At 41.8% G+C, this 22,866-nt stretch overlaps 1 protein-coding gene and 1 long non-coding RNA gene across 6 annotated transcripts in view; one reads left to right on the top strand and one right to left on the bottom strand.

The window, feature by feature from the left end:
* Window positions 1-13,550, bottom strand: part of Hgsnat (heparan-alpha-glucosaminide N-acetyltransferase) — a 73,494-nt gene extending 59,944 nt beyond the window's left edge. For 2 of the 5 annotated variants that reach the window (XM_078031299.1, XM_078031300.1), the window contains exons 1-2: window positions 13,244-13,550; window positions 5,582-5,703 (exon numbers count right to left, since the gene is read on the bottom strand). In XM_078031299.1, coding sequence (XP_077887425.1) covers window positions 5,582-5,703; window positions 13,244-13,493 — 372 coding nt within the window. In that variant the 5' untranslated portion in view covers window positions 13,494-13,550. Of the gene's footprint in view, window positions 1-5,581; window positions 5,704-12,416; window positions 12,539-13,243 lie in introns of those variants that run through there. The other 3 variants (XM_013360921.3, XM_040268255.2, XM_021730013.3) reach the window with 2 other exon arrangements.
* A 6,747-nt stretch (window positions 13,551-20,297) lies between these two features.
* LOC144370490 (uncharacterized) lies at window positions 20,298-22,465 on the top strand. Its single transcript, XR_013430466.1, has 2 exons — window positions 20,298-20,542; window positions 21,418-22,465. It is a non-coding gene; the product is annotated as an uncharacterized LOC144370490 (long non-coding RNA).
* Window positions 22,466-22,866: the final 401 nt, after the last annotated feature.

Below are 22,866 nucleotides of genomic sequence, written 5' to 3'. Positions count from 1 at the left end.
CACCATACCTGGCTAAGAAAATTAGGTTTTTAATCTTAAATTTAACATCTTATAAATATTTGTTGGAAAAAAATGTTTGTTAGACCATAATATTTTAAATTTCAGCTGATATATTTATTGTAATTCATTTTTTTTCCTGAGCCTATGGTTTTTTTGTTTGTTTTGTTTTGTTGTTTATACATTTTTTTTAGTAGCAGATGCACACATTACCTTTATTTTATTTATTTATTTTAGGTGGCGCATTGAACTCAGTGCCTCACATGTGCGAGGCAAGTGATCTACCACGGAGCCACAACCCCAGCCCCAATTTATTGTAATTTCTAATATTTTTAATTCTCATTGTTCCTTTAAATTTATGAATTCTACGACTTTTAAGTTTTAAACATTTCTTGACTCTTTTTCTCAATTCTTCTCATGACTAATTTAAATACTTATTACTTTTTTTAATACCTTTATTTTATTTATTTTTTTAAGAGAGAGTGAGAGAGGAGAGAGAGAGAGAGAGAGAATTTTTTAATATTTATTTTTTAGTTCTCGGCGGACACAACATCTTTGTTTTTATGTGGTGCTGAGGATCGAACCCGGGCCGCACGCATGCCAGGCGAGCGCGCTACCGCTTGAGCCACATCCCCAGCCCAATTTATTTATTTTTTATGTGGTGCTGAGGATCGAACCTAGTGCCCAGTACGTGCTAGGCAAGCGGAGCGCTCTATCACTGAGCCACACCCCAGCCCAAATACTTATTACTTTCATTGCTTCCCTTTTTTATGTGTTAGATGATTACATTGTTTGCTTGTCAAAACTTTGAGATTGAACCAACAGTTTTATACTTCCCTTTTTCATTCTAGTTAATAAAGCAGAACTCTAATAAAGCCTCTGGCCATAAAAAGTCACTGTATGTATCTTAATCTAGGTATCACCATTTGTAAAATCCTCTCTATTCTACTATTATGAGTATGTATTCAATTCCCAGTAACACCTCCCACCCAAAAAAATGAAATAATGTTTTGTAAGAATTTCTTTCGCCTGACCTAAAGATTTTTCATTGAAATATTTATATCATATGGCTATTTCATTAGTTTGTTTTTGGTTGTGCAAAGGAATATGGGATATATAATCCCTCCTTGTGCTATCTATTTATTGAGTCTCATTTGACCTCACATATGATCAATGTTATTGTGAAATAAATATAGATATTGTTGGAGCTATCTATTCTATTCTATCTTTTCTATTTAATTCCTGTGATAAGTGTCACTTGTTTATTGCCAATAAAGACACTTAGAAAGGCCTTATTCTGCTTCAATTTACATATACTAAGTCATGAAATGTTCATAAGGAGAAAGTTCCATTTTTCCTCTGGATTCATAAGTAAAGAAAGTGAGGCACAGAGTAAAGTAAGTGCCGTACTCAAATTCACACAGATATAAAGTGACAGAGGCCAGGAATGGTGGTGCATGCCTATAATCCAGCAACTTGGGAGGCTGAGACAGGAGGATCACATATTCAAGGCTAGCCACGGCAATTCAGCAAGGCCCTAAGCAATTTAGTCAGATGAGACCCTGTCTCAAAATACAAAATAAGGGATAGGGATGTAGCCCAGTGGCAAAGTGTCTCTGGGTTCAAAGCACAGTACCTAATAATAATGATGATGATGATGATGATGACAATAATGACGTGACAGAGGTGGGACTTGAACCAGGCACTTTAGCTGTGGAATCCATGCTCTTCACCACTTCATTCCACCACACTGGTTCAGTTCAGCTGGTTAAACCCCAGTCAGCTTGCTCTATCACAGTCTGATAAATGTGTATTGTCATTTGTCTCTACAACTTTGTTTTGCAGTTTCTACCATTATTTTCTATTTGCTTTGCATAAATTGGGAGACTTTTTATCTAGGCTATCCATATTTTAGTACTAATATTCCTTTATCACTTATGTAAATACTAAAGCTTTGACTGGACCCTTTTACTCCAACATCTACCTCATCAAAAGTATGATTTCCTTTCTGTTTTCAATGTATTCTTTATAAGTACAATATCATATTTGGGTTTTTAAAACTTTATTTATCAATATTTATTTATGTATGTTTAACATATTATGTATGTTTTTTGAAAGGATCATTTTTAAATATATATTTTTAGTTGTCAATGGATTTTTCACTTTATTTATTTTTATGTGGTGCTAAGGATCGAACCCAGGGCCTCACATATGCCAGGCAAGTGCTCTACTACTGAGCCACAACCCCAGCCCTAACATATTATGTATGTTTAACTGTCCTCTTACCAAAAGTGATTTTGAATCATCCACACTATTTTCAATACAATCTGAGCGTCTTTTCTTTTTCCCCCAGTGCTGGAGATTGAACCCAGTGTTTTGTACATGTTAAGCTCTACCACTGAGCTACACCCCCAGCCCTTGAGAGTCTTATTTTTATAGAAGTTAGTACATTTGCATTTGTTATAATTATTCTAGTTTTAATTACCCTGAATTCCCTCCTTTGCTTTTATTCTTTTTCCATTTATGTTTTCTATGTTGTATATTTTTCCTTCTTTAGTAATATTTTGAAGATACAGCAACCTTATCTGTATTTATCACACTTAGAGCATGTCTACTTACAAAAAAACGTTTTTTATTCTAGTTTACGCTTGAAAATAATAATCAGTCAAAAGTAACAGATAACCACTTTGAATTCCCTCAATGCAATAAAAGCACAGAATTTCTATATTCCTCTTCCACTCCCTCTTTTTTTAAAATTTTCTTTAATATTTATTTTTTAGGTGTAGTTGGTTAAACACAATACCTTTATTTTATTTATTTTTATGTGGTGCTGAGGATCGAACTCAGGGCCTTGCACATGCTAGGTGAGCACTCTACTGCTTAGCCACAACCCAGCCCCTCCACTCCCTCTTTTCCATTCTCCTACCTCCAGATCCCATAAGGAAGGAATATTATTTAGTATTCTTAAGAGCAATTTTCATTGTCTTTTTGTCAGTTACATCTTAATTCTGTCCATTATAATAGTTTCTCATTGCTAATAATACAATAACAAACTTTCTCTAAATCTTGTTCTCTATTCAAAAGAACTTGGTAATATATTATAATCGTTTTTAGAAGTGTTAAAGCTATCCATCACCAGACATGGTGGCACATCCTTGTAATCCCAATGACTCAGGAGGCTGAGGCAGGATGATTTCAAATTCAAGGCCAGTCTCAGTAACTCAGTGAGGCCCTAAACAACTTAGCAAGATCCTGTCTCAAAACAGAAAATTTTAAAAATGGCCAAAGATGTGTCTCAGGCTAAGCACCCTGGGTCCAGTCCCCTATTCCAAAACAAAACAAAACAAAAAAAGCTATCAAGCTATAAAAACTGGTCTACATATTTTTTCTATGTTTATGGATCTATAAAAGTCTTTCTATTTTAGGAAAGTGAGATAAAGAAAAGGGAATAGGAAATGCTCAACTAGGTAATTGGTCTCTAAGGCATGCCTTCACTTTTAAATATCTTAAAGATATCAGTCTACCTTTCCCAGGTTTTTATTATGTTTTATTAAATATAAAGTTATTATAATTTGCATTCTTTTGAATACTTGTCTCTCCTTTGACCCTTATTTTTTAAAGATTACCAAATTATTAGCTAGGCATGGTGGCACATACCTATAGTAATCCCAGCACTTGAGTAGGTGAGGCAGGAGGATCTTGAGTTCAAAGCCAGCCTCAGCAAAAGCTAGGTACTAAGCTACTCGGGGAGACTCTGTCTCTAAATAAAATACAAAATAGGACTGTGGCTGTGGCTCAGTGGAAGAGCACTTGCCTAGCATGTGTGAGGTACTGGGTTCGATTCTTAGCACACATATAAATAAATGAATAAAATAAAAAGATCCATCAATATCTAAAAAAATTTTTTTAAATTTTTTTTAAAAAGACTTCCAAATTATTAAAGTTCAAATTTAAAACAGTTTAAGTACAGATATCATTCTCTGGTTGCTTAACCTTTAAAGGGTCATAAATTTCTTTTTCTTCAATTGCAAGACATTCTCTTACTATAATAATTAACTCTGTCCCACTTCTTTACACATTTTCCTTAGACACAATTATCTCTAAGCCCTTTTAGTAAATTACTAATTTATGTGTGTATGCAGTACTGGGGATCAAATCCAGGGCCTCACACATACCAGGCACATTGCTCTACCACTGAGCTACATCCTAGTCCTTCTGTTTTTTGGATTCTTTAGACTGTCACCTGACAATTTGATTTGTATCAATGAGACTGATATTTTTGTTTTGTTTTGTTTCCAGGAATTGAACCCAGGGGCCTTTAGCCACTTAGCAACATCTTCAGCCCTTTTTATTTTTTGAGACAAAGTCTCACTAAGTTGTTTAGGGCCTTGCTAAATTGCTGAGGCTGGCTTTGAACTTGCAATCCTCCTGCCTGAGCCTCCCTAGTCACTGGGATTACAGGCATGCACCACCATGCCTGGCTACTTTTAATTCTAATAATGCTCTTACTGCCCTTCATCTCATATATTGTCAATACAGTTGACCCACCCCCAACAGACAACTTGATTTCTGTGGACTTTACACCTCTTTTTTAGTTGTCAATGGGCCATTATTTTACTTATTTCTATATGGTGCTGAGGATCCAGCCCAGGGCCTCACACATGCTAGGCAAGCACTCTACCACTGAGCTATAACCCAGCCCAACTTTAGATCTTTTAAAATCTTGTTAGAAGAAATTTGCCCATTCTCTGATTTATGTTTCTTGTCACTTTAATTTCAGCTGTTATTGTTTTTTTTTTCAGGCTTCTTTTAGGCTCTTTATAGGCTGATAAAACTTTTTTCTCCCAGTGCTAGGGATAGAACCTAGGGCCCTACCCATGCTAGGCAAGTACTCTACCACAACACAGCTCCTGGCTAATAAATTTTGTCTTGAGCTACTTTTGTTTTGAACTATTACAGGTCTTCTTTTTTTCATGGATTTTTCGATGGGTTTAATCAAATAAAGGGGTATTGCATACTATGTTCCATCATCTTTTCAGTTGATGCCTATACGGACGATTTTGGTTCTAGAAAGCTATTTACAGTTGGGCATGGTGGTATATACCTGAATCCCAGTTACCAGGGAAGCTGAGGAGGATCACAAGTTCAAGGCCAGCCTAGACAACTTAGAGAAACCCTCTCTCAAAATAAAATTTAAAAAGAACTAGGGATGTGGCTTAGTTGTAGAGCTCCTGCCTACTATATATGAGGCCCTGGGTTCAATCCCAGTATCACACACAAAAAAATACATAAATAAGTACATACCTACATACATAAATCTTTATTTTCAGAGTGGCAGATGCCTGCAATAATGCTCTTTCCCTCAACTTGCACCTTCCTACTGTTCTCACTATGCTTGTCCTCAGAGATGACCCAGGTACTCTCCCTTGATTACATTTCTTCTAACTCCTTATTATAACCTGTCTGTTTCCTTACCTATAAAAACTGAAAGTAACATGTAAAGGGCCTTAGATGTGAGGGCATTAAGGATCATATCAAACAAGCCCCAAGGGAAACAAACTATGATTTTGAACACAATACATACACGGTAACAGCGTTCCGATTTCCAGTAAACAGTCAAGTTTGTTCCCAGCCGTTCATTATGGATGAGTAGCAAAGCCTGATCCATCTTCAGCTCCACATGCCTTTTTTTATCTAAATCTAAATCTGATAAGAAAGAAAGAAAAGTTAAAAAATAAAAATAAACCCAAAAGATGTGCTAGAGACGAAAAAAGTACATCAGTAAGTGCTTCTCAAATACCTGCACTCTATAGAGTCTCTAAAACTGCTTTCAGTACACACGAATGTATGTGTGCATGCAAGTGTATACACATACACACATAGGTACCCTTTGGCACAGATGCCTCTACTACAAACAAGGATTTGGTTGACACCATTCACATACAGTGGGCAAAAAAAAACTGTGAAAGGAACTTATATCTATCAAATGCTAAAATGAGACAGGCACTGAATTTAGCAGTTTCCATATAATGACAACCTTGTGAACTAAGTATTTTCTCCATTTTTCAGAAGAATAAATTAAGGCTCACGAGAGTTAGATACAGCCTATGGCCACAGAGTTTTCTAATGAAATCAATGATCTAAACCCCAGTGGTATGATTTCAAAACCCTGACTTTCCTCCATCATGTTACCAGTCTATGAGCTCAGCTTGGGCAGCTTGTTAGAAATGCAAAGCTCCATACCCTCTATCTCACCACGGGCAGGTTAGCAGGATTCCTAGATGACCTGTACATTCTTTTAAATTTATTTTTTAGTTGTAGGTGGACATAATATCTTTATTTCATTTTTATGTGGTACTAAGGTTTGAACCCAGTGCCTCATGTGTGCTAGGTGAGCACTCTACCACTGAGCCCCAGCCCTGATCTGTACATTCTTTAAAGTTTGAGAAGTCCAGCTCTTGATCAGTTTGGTTTGGGGTTCTGAATCTCTTTGTCACTTCAATGACAGATTTGAGAGGGGACAGGAGTGGATTACACACTTGTAGGGTTAGAAGGTAAGCCTCAGTCTGAATGGAAGACCCACTGTTCTGATACTGAATCACATGCACAGGCCCCCGTTGACTAGATGGCATTCTTAGGATAACATAAAGGTGACGGACATTCAGAATGTAGGGTGTAGTCTAATATGGATGAAGCCTTGGGTTCCATGGCCAGCACTGTAGAGGGAGGGAGGGAGGGAGGAAGGAAAGGGATAGAGGGAAGGAAAGGGATGGAGGGAAGGAAAGGGAAGGAAATAGAGGGGAGGATGCATACTCTCTGTTTTTCTAATTTGGAAAACAAACTGAACTGACATTATCTGAAGTTAAAGCAAAGTAGTTCATTTAAACCAACTGACATTGTGTGGAAGAGAAATCAATCTACCCTCTAGCTCCTAAGCAAAAGGAAAATAAGGAGTAACCAGCCAGGCGCATTGGTGCACGCCTATAATATCAGTAGGTTAGGAGGCTGAGACAGGAGGATTTTGAGTTCAAAGCTGGCCACAGTAATGGTGAGGTGCTAAGCATCTCAGTAAGACCCTGTGTCTAAATAAATACAAAATAGGGCTGGGGATGAGTGCCCCGAGTTCAATCCTGAGTACAAAAATAAAATAAAATAAGCTTAACTATGTAATCACCTCACGAGAAAGGCATCAATTTAGTCTCTTACTTTGTAATTTGAAAGCCTTTTTCAGGCTTCCCCAAAAACTCATCTGAGTGGTTCAGAAATTTTCACTTTACCAGCTTAAATCCCTCATTTTTATCTTAATTTACCCTTTCTTTGCTCAGTGAAGACAAAACACACAGATAAAACTCATTATCATTATCCAATGATACTTTTTCTTCTCTAAGATAAATAAAGGACTACCCATCATTTTTTTAATATTTATTTTTTAGTTGTAGTTGAACACAATACCTTTATTTATTTATTTTTATGTGGTACTGAGGATCGAACCCAGGGCCTCGCATGTGCTAGGCGAACAGTCTACCGCTGAGCCACAGCCCTAGTCCCAGCCCATATCCACCATTTTTTTTTTTTTTTTTTTGATCTTCAGTATCCTTCTGGAAAACTTTTGATACACACAGTGTTTGGGTCAGGGGTACAACACAGTACATTAAATGTGTACAACTCCAAGTTAGATCAACTTGAACCTGAATCCTACCCTGTCTCAGTTCCTCATCAATAAATTAGGGATCATAAGAGTCCTCATTCGTAGATTGTTGGAGAAGCTAAACATGATGATATATGTAATGTTTGGCACAGTGCATGAAACAAGTGCTCAATAAATGATCAGTAGAATGATCCAAGTTACAGTTGGAGCTTCTTTAGGTTTGGGAACATCTGGTTAAAATTTTTTTATAGGTTGTTCCTTCTTTTTTTCATTTAACTTAGTTTCTAATACCTGTTCCCTATTTCTTTATAGTTTAAGAAATGATGCTAGATACATCTGAAATTAATATGTTCTTAGGATACGTGTTTGATTTTTTGTTTTGTGTTTTCTCATTACTGGGAATTGAACTCGGGGCACTTTACAACTATATCCCTAGTCCTTTTTATTTTTTAAATTTTTAATCAAAAGTAGCCTTTGATATCAATCTCCAAGATTTACAAAGAACTCAAAAAATTTAACACCAAAAAAAAAAAAATCCAAATAACCAAATAACCCAGTCAACAAATGAGCAAAACAACTAAACAGACACTTCACAGAACAAATATATATGGTCAAAAAATAAAGGAAAAATTTTTCAACATCTCTAGCAATTAGAGAAATATAAATTAAAACACACTGAGAGAGGGCAGGGGAGATAGCTCAGTTGGTATATCCCCAAGTGCTTGCCTTGCATGTACAAGGTCCTGGGTTTGATCTCCAGCACCAAAAAAAAAAAAAAAAAAAAACCTACCTAGAGATTTCACCTCACTGCAAACTGGATCAACCACTCTGGAAAGCAGTATGGAGATTCCTTAGAAAATGTGAAATGGAACCATCATTTGACCCAGCTATCCTACTCCTTGGCTTATACCCAAAGGACTTAAAATCAGCATACTACAGTGACACAGCTGCATCATTGTTTATAGCAGCACAATTCACAATAGCCAAGCTTTGGAACCAACCTAGGTGCCTCTCAACCAATGAATGAATAAAGAAAATGTGTTATACATACATAGTGGAATATTACTCAGCTATAAAGAATGAAATCATCGCATTTACCAGTAAATGGATACAACTGGTCATGCTAAGTGAAGTAAGCCAATTTCAAAAAACCAAAAGTCAAATGTTCTCTCGATAAGTGGATGCTAACCCATAACAAGAGGAAAGAGGGGAAGTATAGAAATTCATTAAATTAGATAAATGAGAACAAAGGGAGGGGACGGGAGATAAGAACAGGGAAGACAATAGAATGAATCGGACATAACTTTTCTATGCCCACGAATACACAAGTAGTATAACTCCTCATCATGTTCACCCACAAGAATGGGATCAAAATTGTAATAGGTTGTACCCCATGTACAAAATATACCCTACTGTCATGTATATCTAAAAACAAATTTAAAAAACAGCCCTTTTTGAATAGCTTATGATATATATTTTGAAATTCCTCTCAATTTTAGTGATTTACAATGACAACTGCAATAATTATAAACTCCCAGACAACACAATAACTATGCTTTTAATGTACGCCAGGCCCTAATAGTCCACTGAAATAGTTCTTAGTCTGTTCCTGAATAGCAAGGACTATAGGGACACACTAAGAGGCCCAACAGGTCTCCATTTTGGGATGAGGAATCTGAGGCCTAGACAGATCGACCAATTTGCAGAGGTCACCACCTACTAGCAGCCAGGATTTCAGGTGAGTCAATCTAACCAGGTACCTAGCAGCCTCCTGAGAGGAAGCACACCATTCCTTAGCAGCTGGTCATGATTAGCCTTTATTTTTTTTTACCTCACATTTCAGACTGATGAATAGGAAATAGCACTTTGATTAATGACAACCAAATTTAAGTATGTATTCCAAATGTTTAACATCAGGGCTGGGATCCTGGCTCAGTGATAGAGCGCTCACCTAGCCCGTGCAAGGTCCTGGGTTCGATCCTCAACACCACATAAAAATAAGTAAAATAAACTACAACTAAAAAATAAATATTTTTAAAAAGATGTTAACATCAATATTTCATGTGAGTTATTTAACCACTTTGCCCCCGGGTCTCCTTAAGTATTTGCAGAATTTCTTTACATAACAACAATATTAAATCCTTTTTCATCTTTGTCATAATCGTCTTAAGACGTTTTTTCATTTGTCTTATTCAGTTTTGATGATTTTCCTTTTCAAATTTAGAATTAACTTCATGTTCACCTTTTCCTCTGTAATTTTTCTAAACACTCTCATAGTCCACCTTCATAGTGGAATGACTTGTTTTTACCCAAATTTCTATGAATCTTGTTTTATGCTTAAATTTTTCGTATGAATTTTAGACTCTGAAAGCTCTTAATTGTCGTCATTACTAATTATGTCATTTGGGAATATGCAGAGGGGCTCAGTCCCAACTGAACATCAGAATTACCAGGAAAGCTCTAAGAAAAAACAACAAAATTCCAATTTGCTGGCCCTACTCCAGACCAGTTAAGTCAGAATCTTTGCACAATCAGAAACAAAAACAACCCTTCCAAAGTGATTTTTTTTCTTTTAAGTATATTTTTGAGTTGTAGATAGACACAATACCTTTATTTTATTTATTTATTATTTTTGTGTGTGTGGGGGTGGTGCTGAGGATTGAACCCAGTGCCTCGCACATGCTAGGAGAGTACTCTACCATTGAGCAATAGCCCCAGCCCTAAAGTGATTCTTATGTGCAGCTGAGGTTGAAGGTCACAGACAGAGACTATGAGGCCAGAGATTTTTGACATATTTCTTTGTACTTTTTTGCATTATTCGAATGGGCTTTTTGTAGTCTGTTTTTGCAGTGTTTATTTGTCGTTCATACTGGGGATTGAACCTAGGGGCTCTCTACCATTGAGCTACAGGGTCTTGCTAAATTACTCAAGGCTGTCCTAGATCTTGCAATTCTGCCTCAGCCTCCCAAGTGACTGAGATTACAAGTCTGTGCCACCATGCCTGGTTGACTATATTTAAAAGCAAAAAAAAACATAGGAAGTGTGTGTGTCTGTGAGTTTGTATCACAGACACACACACTTCCTACATTGCCTTGGTTGGAAAATAAGCCAAATAAAGACATCTTTGAATAATGCAGGGATAAATGTGCTATTGTAAATCAGATCTTTATTTAATTTCCAAATATTTAATTTTTGGTTGTAGCTCTCTGCTTTGCTGAGCGTTATGGTTCAGACATAAGGTGTCCCCCAAAAGTTCATGTGTGAGACAATGCAAGAATTTTCAGAGGCAAGATGATTACTTTATGAGAGCTGAAACACAATCAGTGGATTAATCCACTAATATGGATTAACTGGACAATAACTGAAGGCAGGTAAGGTGTGGCAGGAGGTAGCAGGCCATTGGGCATATGCTTTGGGGGTTTATATTTTGTCCTTGGTGAGTGGAGTTCTCTCTCTGCTTTCTGTTCCATGTCCAGAGTCGCCTTCTGCCATCCCCTTCCTTCACGATATTCTGCTTCACCTTGGGCCCAGAACCATGGAGTCAGCAGACCAGGAACTGAACCATGAGCCAAAATAAACTTTTCCTCCTCAATACTATTCTCATCAAGTCTTTTGGTCACAGTGATGAAAAAGCTAAAACAGTGAGCATATTTTTAAATGAAGTTTCCTCTCACCATTACCCCTCCTTCTGAAATTCCTCAAACCCAAGGCCTCCCACATGCTAGGTAAGTGCTCTTTTGTGTAGATACACCACCAATCCTTTGCTGAGCATGTTTTTAAATATATTTTGTCCTTATTTTTTTAAAGTAATATTAAGTCCCCAGGTCATTTCTTGGAATAATATTGTCCACCCTAAATATGGGCTTTAATTGGCACAAAAAGCCTGGTCATCTTCTTCACAGGAACATTATGGGAATGGAACACCTAAGAATATGAGCATGAAGGCCACGGACTGTAGGTCAATGGTCAAGGATTGTCCTGGGTGTACAATCCCCAGTATCATAAAAGAAAAAAATCACTTTTTCCCTAAAATAATTATTGTTACTAACTGTTGCTAAAATATAGAGGAACAGCGTTGGATGGGATCTGTCCCTGACAAATTGTGAATGGGCAGAGTACATAATAGCTTGGAGTCCTTTCAATTATAAAAGGAGGGGCGGAAGTACAAGAAAATAAGACTGAGGTCCGGTGGAGGGAGTCAGTATATAAAATGTCCTCAGCTGAGATGTTTTTTAGAAATTCATTATGTCTTCCTCCTACACGATTGTGATTGGGGAAAGGGGGCAATCTTAACTCCACATACACAGACACCCAAACTCCTGTGTTCTGATACGGAAAAGGGGATGGAAGGAGGGAGAAGAGAGGCAAGTGACTCACCCTGGGCTACCTGGGCCCCTGGCCCTAAATACTGACTTAAGGCAGTTTGTGGACTTGACAGATCCCTGGATGCAGATCAAATCATCCTCTGGCGGGAGGCTGGTGAAATAAACTAGAGTTCTGGGGATCCTCAGTCAAGTGTTTAGAAGCACTGGAATTCTTATTTTTCACTATTTTCTCCACTAGTTAGTTCCCGGAGCAGGCAGATTAGAACCACTAGGTGAATCTATTGCCTCTCCCAGGCCCAAAATACCAATCCCTGCCCGCTGCAAAGCCCCTCCCATGGGTCGAAGCTAACTGTGGATTCCCTGCAGAAAGCTGGGCGCCAGCAAATCACAGCCTCAGCTGCTGCTCCACTGCTTTAAGGAGTAAAAGTCGCCTAAGGGAGGCTCACCGGAAAGTTCACCGGACATTAGACTTCAGGCAACGCCCCTCCACCGCCGCCTTCCAGTTACGGCGTGTTGAACTTTCACTCGGGAAAGCGAACCCGGGAAAACGTCCCTCTCGTGACTAGGGGTCACGTGCTCAGCGTCCTGCAGCTCCAGCGACCTTTCCAGGCCCGCGTTTCAGCGCCTGGCTTTCCTACCCCGCGGGACACCAATGGGTTTTACTATTTCGACCGCCCTGTCCTCTTTCGAAAGGGATGGGGGCGGGGGGGGGGACTGCGTTTTTGTATAAGTCTCTCCAAACAGTAGACCAGATGAGGCATGGCTTTCGGTTCCATCCTTTCCTCCGCTACTGTCTCTTACTTAGCTTTGCATTTGTGAAGTGACAGGTTTTCCGACCAAAGGCCCAAAGTCGCCCAAAGATGTGCCAGGATGCCCCCAGCCTCCTGGAGAGTGGGCGGCCAAGGGCGCCAGGCTACCTCGCAGCACCGCTCTCGGTGCTGGCAAGGCAAGCGCGGGCCGCGCCTCTATGGGGCCTTGTCGCCTTAGGGTGGGTGCTGTCTGGATGCTGGGGTGCGGTTCCTCCACTGCACTAACCACCACGTGCCCTGGCCGCCCAGTGCCTGCAGCTGTAGACAAATGTGCCTACCACGGACTCCCGTCCCGGGAAAAGCTCAAACATCGAAGTCGAACAAAAACTGGCTCTGGAGGACTGGTTCAGCGTCCCGAGTTGGGAGATGCCACCGTGGGGTGGGGGGGGGGACACTTGTGCGCAGCACAGCCCATCGCGCCCACAGGCCGGCCGTGGAGGGAAGCAGGGCCGCGGCGCACTCACCTCGCTGCGGCTCGGCTTCGGCGCCCTGCTCTGGGGAGCCGCCAGGGGCCAGCAGCGCGGCGCTCACCATCGACGCCGCCAGCAGCAGCGCAGCAAGCGCCCACCCGGCGCCCAGCGCCCGGCGCATGTCGCCCGCAGCGCTCTCCAGCCGCAGCTTCCTCCCCGGCGCCGCCTCCTGGAACGCAGCTCCAGCGCCGCCGCGCTCCTCCGCCCTGCGCTTCTCGGCGGTGGGCGGCCGCGCGCCCGTCATCGCCTCCACTTGGATGCCGTCACTGCAGCGGTCTGAGTCACCGCGGGGAAGGCGGAGGGAAGTGCGGGAAGCCGGGGAGACCTAGGGGCGGGGCCCGGCCGCACTAGGCCCGACCTCTCTAGGCCCTGCCCTAGGTGAAGCTTATTAAGTAAGAGCTAAGGTTTTCTACACTTTGCGGCAGTGTTCGAGTCTTCCGAGAAACAAAGACTCCTGCAGGCCAGGAGTCTTTGCTCCCCAATCCTTAATCATTTCCCTGGGCAACATTCTGCTAAATTCTTGCATACAAGTGGGTGTTAGAGACCTCTGTCCACCGAACAGGGATACGACCCTTAGGTAAGCAAGGCTAAAGGGTTGTATCCCCCACCACACACACACACCCGCATACACCCAGGCGTTTACTATCTAGAGAAAGAGACACAACTTAAAAAACACCAAGTCTTACTACCACTTTGAAAGTCCTGTTGTCAATCTCTGAAGAAGTTCAAGGCCTCTAGGAATGAGTATTCCTCAGATCCACTGGCTATGTATGCAGAGAAACTACCACTGTGTTAAGAGGACGTGTGCAATACTTGTAGCAGTAGAAATGAGGGTGAATCTCAAAAATAGGGGTGAGGGGGGAGAATGCAGATTGCAGAATGACTTTGTAGTAACATAAATTGAGGCAAAACGATATGGTAAGTGTAAGAATATTTATACACATGTAATAGAACTGCATTGACAAACATGGAAAGATACACACGAAATTCAAGTAAAATTTCGGGGTAGGAAGAGAACAGAATGGTAGGCCTACTTCAGAGTGGGCTTCAATTGGCAGCGTTTTATTACTTAAATTGGGTGATAAATAGGTATATGTGTGCACAGTGTGGACTTTTTAAAAAGATATTTCTTTGCATACCTAAATTATTTGATTTTTTTAAAACTATCATATTAGAAGAAGGACAATGCTAAGGTAGCATTTGACAACATCTAAACTAGCCACCTGGAAATATTCCAGGAGGCATTTACCTTTCTCTTGAGGGTTGTTACCCAGGAGGAGTGAAGAAGTGCATTTCCAGCAGAACGAATAGCCTTTGCAAGAGCTCAGAGAGAACGCAGCTTAGCAAAGGAGCTGAAAGAAATCCAGTGCGACTGGAAGAGTTTTATGAAGGGAGTGTCAGGAGGTTAAGTAGACAGTATAGACTTTTCCCTAGGGACAGTAGAAAGCTGTTGATGACCTTTAAGGTGGAGAATGACTTTCAAGAAAGCAATGATCATGAACTCTCTCAGTCTCAAATTCAAATTATTTTTCTCAAGTGAAGCCCCTATGCCAGAATGTCAGGGAGGGGTCTAGTTACTCTCTGCCTACTTTTAGTTTTAGGTAAAGTTATTGGGGAAGGTCTTAAACAAGGCAAAGATAGAGATGAGACCTGAATGAAGTGTTGAAAACCCCAGCAGTGGAGGAATACTGATGTCTGAGCATTCTAGCAAAGCCATTGCTAACCACTCTACCAACCACTGCTGATCTGCTCAGAAATGACCCTCTCTGGCCCAACCCTGGTTTGAACCCACAGGGTCATTGGGTGGATATACTCTATCAGAGAACAGCTCTTTCAACTTGATCACCACCCTCTATACCTTAGAGAATCTGGAGTGCCTGTCTTAGGGCACTGTGTGAGCCTTTCCCTCTACCTAGAACACCTTTCTCCACTCTGATATTTAATGGCTCCCTCCCTCTCAGCTCCATCATTGCCTTATTTAAGGAGACCTCCCCAATAACTTCATCTAAAACCAAAACATCCTCCATCCCACATCCTATTTCATCTGCTTTATTTTTTTCATTGCACTAATATCTGATATGATGGTATAATCTGTTTCCCTTATGTAAGAATGTAAACTCAATGAAGACAAGTAGTTTGTCCTAAGGGCAAATCTTCTCCATTAAACAATAATACATTAATGAATAGTTCCAAACTCTTGGACTGATCCCAACCAAGTTTCTTTCTTTTTTAAAAAAAAAATCAAAATTTATTAGTTGCTCAAAACATAACATTGATCTTGACATATCATATATCATACATTTGTTTCAAATGGGGTATGAATTCTTATTATTCCCACATGTACAGATTGCAGGATCACATTGATTCTATAGCCATGTTTATACATACTGCCATACTAGTGTCTGTTGTATTCTGCTGCCCTTCCTATCCTCTTCCTATCAAGTTTGTTTCTTGCTGGCACTCACACGAGCTCACTCCAATGCTCCATTGCAGCAGGAGCTTCCACCATTACTGCAGCAGTGGGAAGACAATATAGCAAATCTTACACTGATTATTAAAGCTCCTGCTCAGAAGAAATGGATGTAAACTCCATCCACATTTCATTGGCCAAAACAAGTCATATGGCCTCATATGACCAACAGATGCAGAAAAGAACACTGAGCAAAATGCAGCACCTATTCAACCCTCAGCAAAGCAGAAACAGAAGAAGACTTCCTTGGTATGATAAAGGCCATCTACAAAAATTTAGAACATGAAAGATTGAATGTTTTCCTTCTAAAATCACAAGTAAAGTAAGGATATTTGCCTTTAACATCTCTATTCAACACTGTACAGGAGGTCCTAGTCAGTGCAATAATGCAAAAAAAAATAAAAAGCATACAAATAGGCTCTGTTTGCTGGGCATTGTGGTGCATGCCTGTAATCCCAGGAACTTGGGAGACTGAGGCAGGAGGATGGCAAGTTTGAGACTAGCCTTGGCAACTTAGTGAGACTCCAAGCAACTTAGGAAGACCCTGTTTCAAAATAAAAGGGCCGGGGATGTGGCTTAATTAAAAAGCACCCAAAGTTCCAAATTTAAGAATAAGGGAAGGGGACTTAAAAATTATTAGTCAATCCAGGTGTGGTGGTGCATTCCTGTAATCCCAGTCATTCAGGGGCTGAGGCAGGAAGTTGTTGAGTTCCAGGCAGCCTCTGCAATGTAGTGAGACTCTGTCTCAAAATGAAAAATAAAAAGCCTCTGTAAAGCTCAGTGGAAGAGCACCTTTGGATCAATCTTCTGCACATAAAAAACATGTTGTTATTCCAAATTTGCATTTAGTCAGGCTCCACACATTACTATGATCATATGAATATCTTTCTCTGACATCTAACCAAAGAGCAAGGTAGATGTACAATCAGAGAAAGAAAAACTAGAAATAATAAGAATTTATATACATTTTTGGGACAAGAGGAAGGCCATGGAGGCAAACATATGAGGGAATAAGAAGCTTATTCCTATATCCTAGCCAGATTGAAGGCCAGGAAATTGCCCAGCTCCGATCAAACAGGTTACCATCAAACCAGAGTGTGGGTTTTGTGGTGGCGTCAGGTCAGGCATATATGTAGATCTCCTCTGTGCTCCACAGTGAGTGTTTTAGATCCACGGTGTTTAATGCAGGCAACACTCTTCGTCAGGAATGGGCATAAAACCAGTCCCAGCAGTGCAGGTTTCAAGAACACCACAGGCCTGAGAGGGGAGCTGGCAAATTAAGCAGTCTGGATATGATGTCCTATATCCAGCCCATGTATGAGCAAGTCACAGCCTGTCCTGGAGACTCTAAACCCCTACACTACACCATAGGAAAGCCTGGCCAGCTGTTGAGTGATGTACACAAGGGCATCTGGGGTGATATCATACCCAAAAGACTAGGCATCCCATTGCTGCCACTCACTGTTGGAAGGGTACTGAGTTTAAGCCCACAGCCTGGGCTGAGCTTCCTGGGTGGGTTACCCTAAATGAATGTGTTATGCTACCACTGCCCACCAGGGCTCTCCATGAGGACTGAGTGGTGGCTCTAGAACTGCTGGGGATCTGGAGACTTACACTTATTGCCTGCACCTGCTGTGTACCCCAGCTGGTGGAGACTGGAGTTGAGGCAATGCTGCCACTCTGATGGTGGGTTCCCAGAACCAGGAAGCAGCCCATATGAGGTTCCAAAATTTTTCTAGGAGGCAGGAGGGGACAGTGATAGGGCAGCCTAGGAAGAAGGGGTGGTATCCACAGGTTCCTCTGTGCTGCAGGCTAGGAGGTGATGGCAGAGACACTGTGCCAGGTGGGAGGCAGTGCATGGACCCTAACTGGGATCGCTATAAGCAGGGCAGCATTGCAAAGGCAGGTTCTCCATGGAACCCAGGAGGGCTCCCAGATGAGGGCTGAGGTGTGGTTAGTGGGACAAAGGACTGGTTCAAATGGGGGTTGGGGTGTGAGACCTGAGGTGTTGGGGAGCCAGTGGGCTGCCTGTGCTGCCTAGGGCCATGGACCTGGGGCATGGGCAGGAGCTGTCATTGGAGGCAGGTGCAGTTGGAAATATTAGTGTCATAGAAGAGGGAGTAGTGTCCATGGCCACGTCCTCAGACAGCACAGTGGAGGGTGAGTCAGGTGAGCAGAGGACTTGGCTGTGTGGGTGGGAGAGACTCTTGTAGCAGTTAATTTCTGGCCAAGGCTATTGGGGGTGCAGGTGGAAGGGACCTGGAAAGGAATGAAGAGGAGGAGGAAGATGAGAAGCTAGTGGTGAGAAGCAAGTGGAGAAGTAAAAGGAGGAGGAGGAAATGGAGGAGGACCAGGAGGAGGAGGAAGTGGGTCATTAGGAGGTGGAACAGATGGATGAGGAATAAGAGTGAAGGCATATGGGGGTTGGGGATTTCATTCTGCAGGGCTGTAGGGTTGGAGGAGAAAGACCACAGGATATGAGGTGTGGGAAAGTGAAAAATGGGAGGTGCTATAGCTCTTCTCAGGTGAGGAGGGGCATGAAACAAAGTAGGAGTAACTCCTATATTGGGACTGGGCCTCAAGGGAGAATCAGAGTTAGTGGGATGAAACAGAGGAAGAGAACAAGGGATTCCCCACTACTTGTTACTTAGTGAGGGGAAGGTGGATAAACGGAGAGATTTAGGCGTCCAGCAGGCTGGAATTGCCAGTAATTGCTGACTGGATAGCTGGGATGTGGGAAGGGTCTGTGCATGCAGTCTGTATGTTAGTAGCCTCACTATGGGCCTCTGATGGGCACAAGAATGGACTGGCAAACTGGTGGTAGAGGCCTCCAGAGCTTCTTTTCTCACTTCCAAGGCCTCCATATCATCCTCCAACTTCTTTGCACCTGGAATCTCCATCAACAGGGTGCGTATGTCTTCCTGCAGACACAGGAGAGGCTTCTTAACAGGTGACGGAAGACCTTGGTGATGACAGGGAGCCACAGTGTCAGGGCCATAGACATTGGCTTCTTTCTCTTTTGAGACCACCAGTTAGCAGTCCTGGCTAGAGGACAGCTCTTTGATGAACCCCAAAAATGGTTTTGTCCACTCACCCCCTTGCTTGAGTCCTGGAGCCTAGAGAGCTGGGCAGATGGTGTTTCTCCAGCCTTTCTTTGGCCCACTTGTCTGGAAGTGAGGAGCAGCTGGGGTCTGGCTCTGGCAGCACTGCTGCCTCTGCATCAGCCTGAGCCATGGGCAGCCCTCCTGCAGCAGGTCTGTGGAAGCTGCAGATGACAGGTGTCCCACATGGAAGATCTTAGGAAACTCGTGGGTCTTCTCATTAAAGGTGTTTCTTTCCCCAGGTACAAGACTGAGTTCCAGAGAACTGAGGTCTTCCAGGGTCTTCAGAAGCTTTACTGATGTTTCTTCCTCTATTCTCAGGGCACCTGTTTCCACGTCCTCCTGTCTGTCTGTTCCTTTGGGAAACTCCTCCTCCTCCCCATAGACCACTCATTCTTCAGGCTGCTCTTCAATTGTTAGCTCTGTGTCCTCTGAAAGAGGAAGAGGGTGGTGAGTGCGTGTCATGATCTTTACAGCCCAATGGACTTGCTCAAATGCTGAAGGCAGGAGTACTGGTCTGTAGCAAGGAGGAAGGATTCTTACTGTTCTGGATGTTCCGAAACATCTGCTAGATGGTGTAGGACAGCACTGGATTTATCAGGGAGGCTTCAGGAGACCAGGGGCAGGATCCCCTGAGAAGAGGGCAGCACCTGCAGGAGAAGGCCTGTGGGGCAGCTGATCCAGGCCTGGGAGGATGGAGATCCTGGCAGAAGTACCTGGAGGAGGGTTAATGGAAGCTGCTGGAGCAGCTCGGTGATCCTGCCACGGAATAGAAGCATTACCGGTCAGGTGTGCCTGACGTACCAAAAGGGCCAGTTGTCACAGCCTGCAACCACACTTGCTCTGAAGTTCGACCATTCAGATCAGTTGGTGAGGTCCAATTTGACACTAGTGACCAAACTAAAGGAGCTCAGCTGGACACCTGTTCCTCTGGAGACCAAAGGAGCAATATTGAGTTCACCTATTGTGACTTCTGGCTGGAATGCATGACAGAGAAAGGGCTTGGGGACAAGCCCTGTTGGTCAGAGGAAGGCTCCCAGGAAAGGGAGCAAGGCTCAATGTCCACTGCTAGTCTGCGTATAGAGCTCCTCAAGACTCTGTGATGCTTCTTTTCCCACCAAATGATTCTCATCTCTTCAGAGTGTTAATTGGGGCTGCTTTCCTATTGGTTATTTGACATTCATACCACATGACTCCAAATGATACCTGTATGGATTCTCCTTGACATGAGGAGGTCATCTAGATTTATCAATTACCCAATCAAAACTGCCACCAATTACCCCAGAACAGCTCTACCCATGTTTCCTCAATAATTTCCAGCATGCTACAATTTTAGAAAAGCATTAGAATAATCTGTGGAACAGTCCAGCAGAAATCAGGAACCAGTAATGGTGCCTGACTCTTTGATTTTGGCTTCAGGCAAAATATGTACATTTTGAATGGGATGAAGTTCTTTTATTATATATATATACACACACACACACACACACACACACACACACACACACAAACACACACACACACACACACACACACACACACACACCTTTATTTGTGAACCATATTGATGGGATCAATATTCTTTCTGTTTCCTAGGACCACATTTCTCAGAGATCTCAGTCTGTGTTGGGCTGGCTGCTGTGCTGTGGCCCAAGGTGATGCAGAACACCTCATGTTTCAGAGGTGTCAGCTATGGGAAGCCAGCTCCACTCTGGTCATGAGGTGAGTCTGAACATCATGGAAGAAGGGTGTTTTTGCAGGATGCTTTTAAATTCATGGCTGCTGTGAAGCAGAGAGAAAGGAGGACCAAGTGCCAAAATATAATCTCCAAGGACATGCCCCCAGTGACCTACTTCTTCCAAACAATCCCCAACTTCTCCATTTACCACCCAATACAGTAGTACTTTCAAATCATTAATCCACCCAATGGATTTTTTCATAGATTATGTCACCAGTCTCATTATGTAATATTTTCACCTCTGAACATTCCTGCATTACCTCACTTCAGCTTTTGAGATACACCTAACTCCAAATTTCACATGCCAAGCATGATCCCCAAAAGGCTATGAACATCTCACCATGGAAACTATGTTCAGTGTATCTCCAGGATACACTGGAGACACAAATCTGAACAGTTCCAGCATTGCCCCAAACTGCAAGTCCAAAGTCTCTTCTGGGACTCAAATTTATTGTCAACCTTTGTGAAAATAAAAATCAACTCATGTATATCCAATATTCAATGGCAGAGTGTAAGTATTTCCATTCCAAAGGGAGAAATAGGCACATAGAAAGAAGAGATGGCTATGAACCAAGACTGAAATCCAGCTGGGCCAACAAGTCCTCTATCCCCATGCTGAGCATCGGGCACATGTTGTGGACAGAGGGCTCCAAAGGACTTGGGCAGCCTTGTCCCATGTCCTCTCACATAGGCCGGCTCTATCCTCAGCCAGCAGCATCCCCTGACATATCATCCACATTACCAGCATCTCTTCATCCCAGGGTCACTACTGCAGCTTCAGCCTTCTTCGTAGCTGCACATGTGACCCTCTCAGGGCTACCTACATGGATTCTCACCTCATTACACTTTGACCTGCCAGGCCTTCCTTTGCAATCTTGATGGAAGCCTTCATGACCACCTAATTCCAGCATCCTACATTCCTGCAGAACAAGAACCATGTGGCTGAAGCCAATGTCTGCCACCATCTCAGGCAGTAGCCAGACCTCTGAGGACCATGGAAGAGGCAACCTTTGAGTGTCTGCTTGAGCCATGGAGAAAAAGCTTCCTGAGATAATGCTAAGTGAAGTCAGTCAATCCCAAAAACACAAATGCCATATGTTTTTTTCTGATATAAGGAGGCTGACTCATAGTGGGGTTGGGAGGGGGAGCATGGAAGGAATAGATGAATTCTAGATAGGGCAGAGGGGTGGGAGGGAAAGGGAAGGGGCAGAGGATTAGCAAGGATGGTGGAATGTGATGGACATCATTATACAAAGTACATGTATGAAGACTTGAATTGGGTGTCAACATACTTTATATACAAACAGAAATACAAAAATTGTGGTATATATGTGTATTAAGAATTGTAATGCAAAAAAAAAAAAGAATAGCATTACCTTAGATTAGGTAGAGGGAAGTGAAAGGAGGGGAAGGCAGGGGATGTGGGGATAAGAAAGATAGTAGAATGAAACAGACATTATTATTGTATGTATGTATGTATGTGAGTGTATGACCAATGTGATTCTACAATATGTATACTCAGAAAAATGAGAAATTATATCCCATCTATCTATTATACATCAAAGTATATAAGTGCATTCTATTGTCATGTAAAACTAATTAAAACAAATTTAAAAATTTGAAAAAAAAGAAAAGAAAAAATTTCCTGGTAGTTTCTCTTCATAAGTTTCTCTTGTGATCATGATTTCTGTATGATCTTGCCAATTCCTGAAATGGCCTTAAGGTACCTCTCTACTGTGTCTGTGTAATTTCTTTAGAGTCTCTTTTATCACTGTAATGTGTGAACAACTACAACTTCCTGAGGCCAAGCATTACTCCACCTTTTATAACCAAAATGCAAGTTTACACTCTTCCTTCTGCTCCACAGTATCATAATAAACATGAATAAAATTTGCTAGCAACATCCATATCACTGCTTGAATGCTGTACTTCTTTGAAATTTCCTCCAGCAGATTAATAAGTATATTACCTCTAAATTTAGCCACATAAATTTGACAGGACATGTGCACAATGTATACAATATGTTTGCCAAAATGTGACATGTCTTCTAGTTCCTTTTCCAACAGAATCCTCCTGTGCAACCCCATGAGCAGTCTTTCCTATCAACAGTCTTATAAGCATTTTGGTCTTCAGAGCTTGCACCAGAATCATATGATAAGCTTCACTTACAATGTTCAAAGCTTTTCCAGCTTATATCTCTAAGCTATTCAAAATTCTATCCCAATTACCATAAGTCTCCACAAGTTCCTGAACCACATAGTCTGACAAGTCACTGCAAGCCACTCACCTGTTGGCACCTATTTCTGTT

Source organism: Ictidomys tridecemlineatus, chromosome 14 (assembly GCF_052094955.1).
Source record: "Ictidomys tridecemlineatus isolate mIctTri1 chromosome 14, mIctTri1.hap1, whole genome shotgun sequence".
In the NCBI taxonomy this organism is placed as follows: Eukaryota; Metazoa; Chordata; class Mammalia; order Rodentia; family Sciuridae; genus Ictidomys; species Ictidomys tridecemlineatus.
Note: the sequence above shows the minus strand (reverse complement) of the source record. Positions and strands in the feature narration are given on the sequence as shown.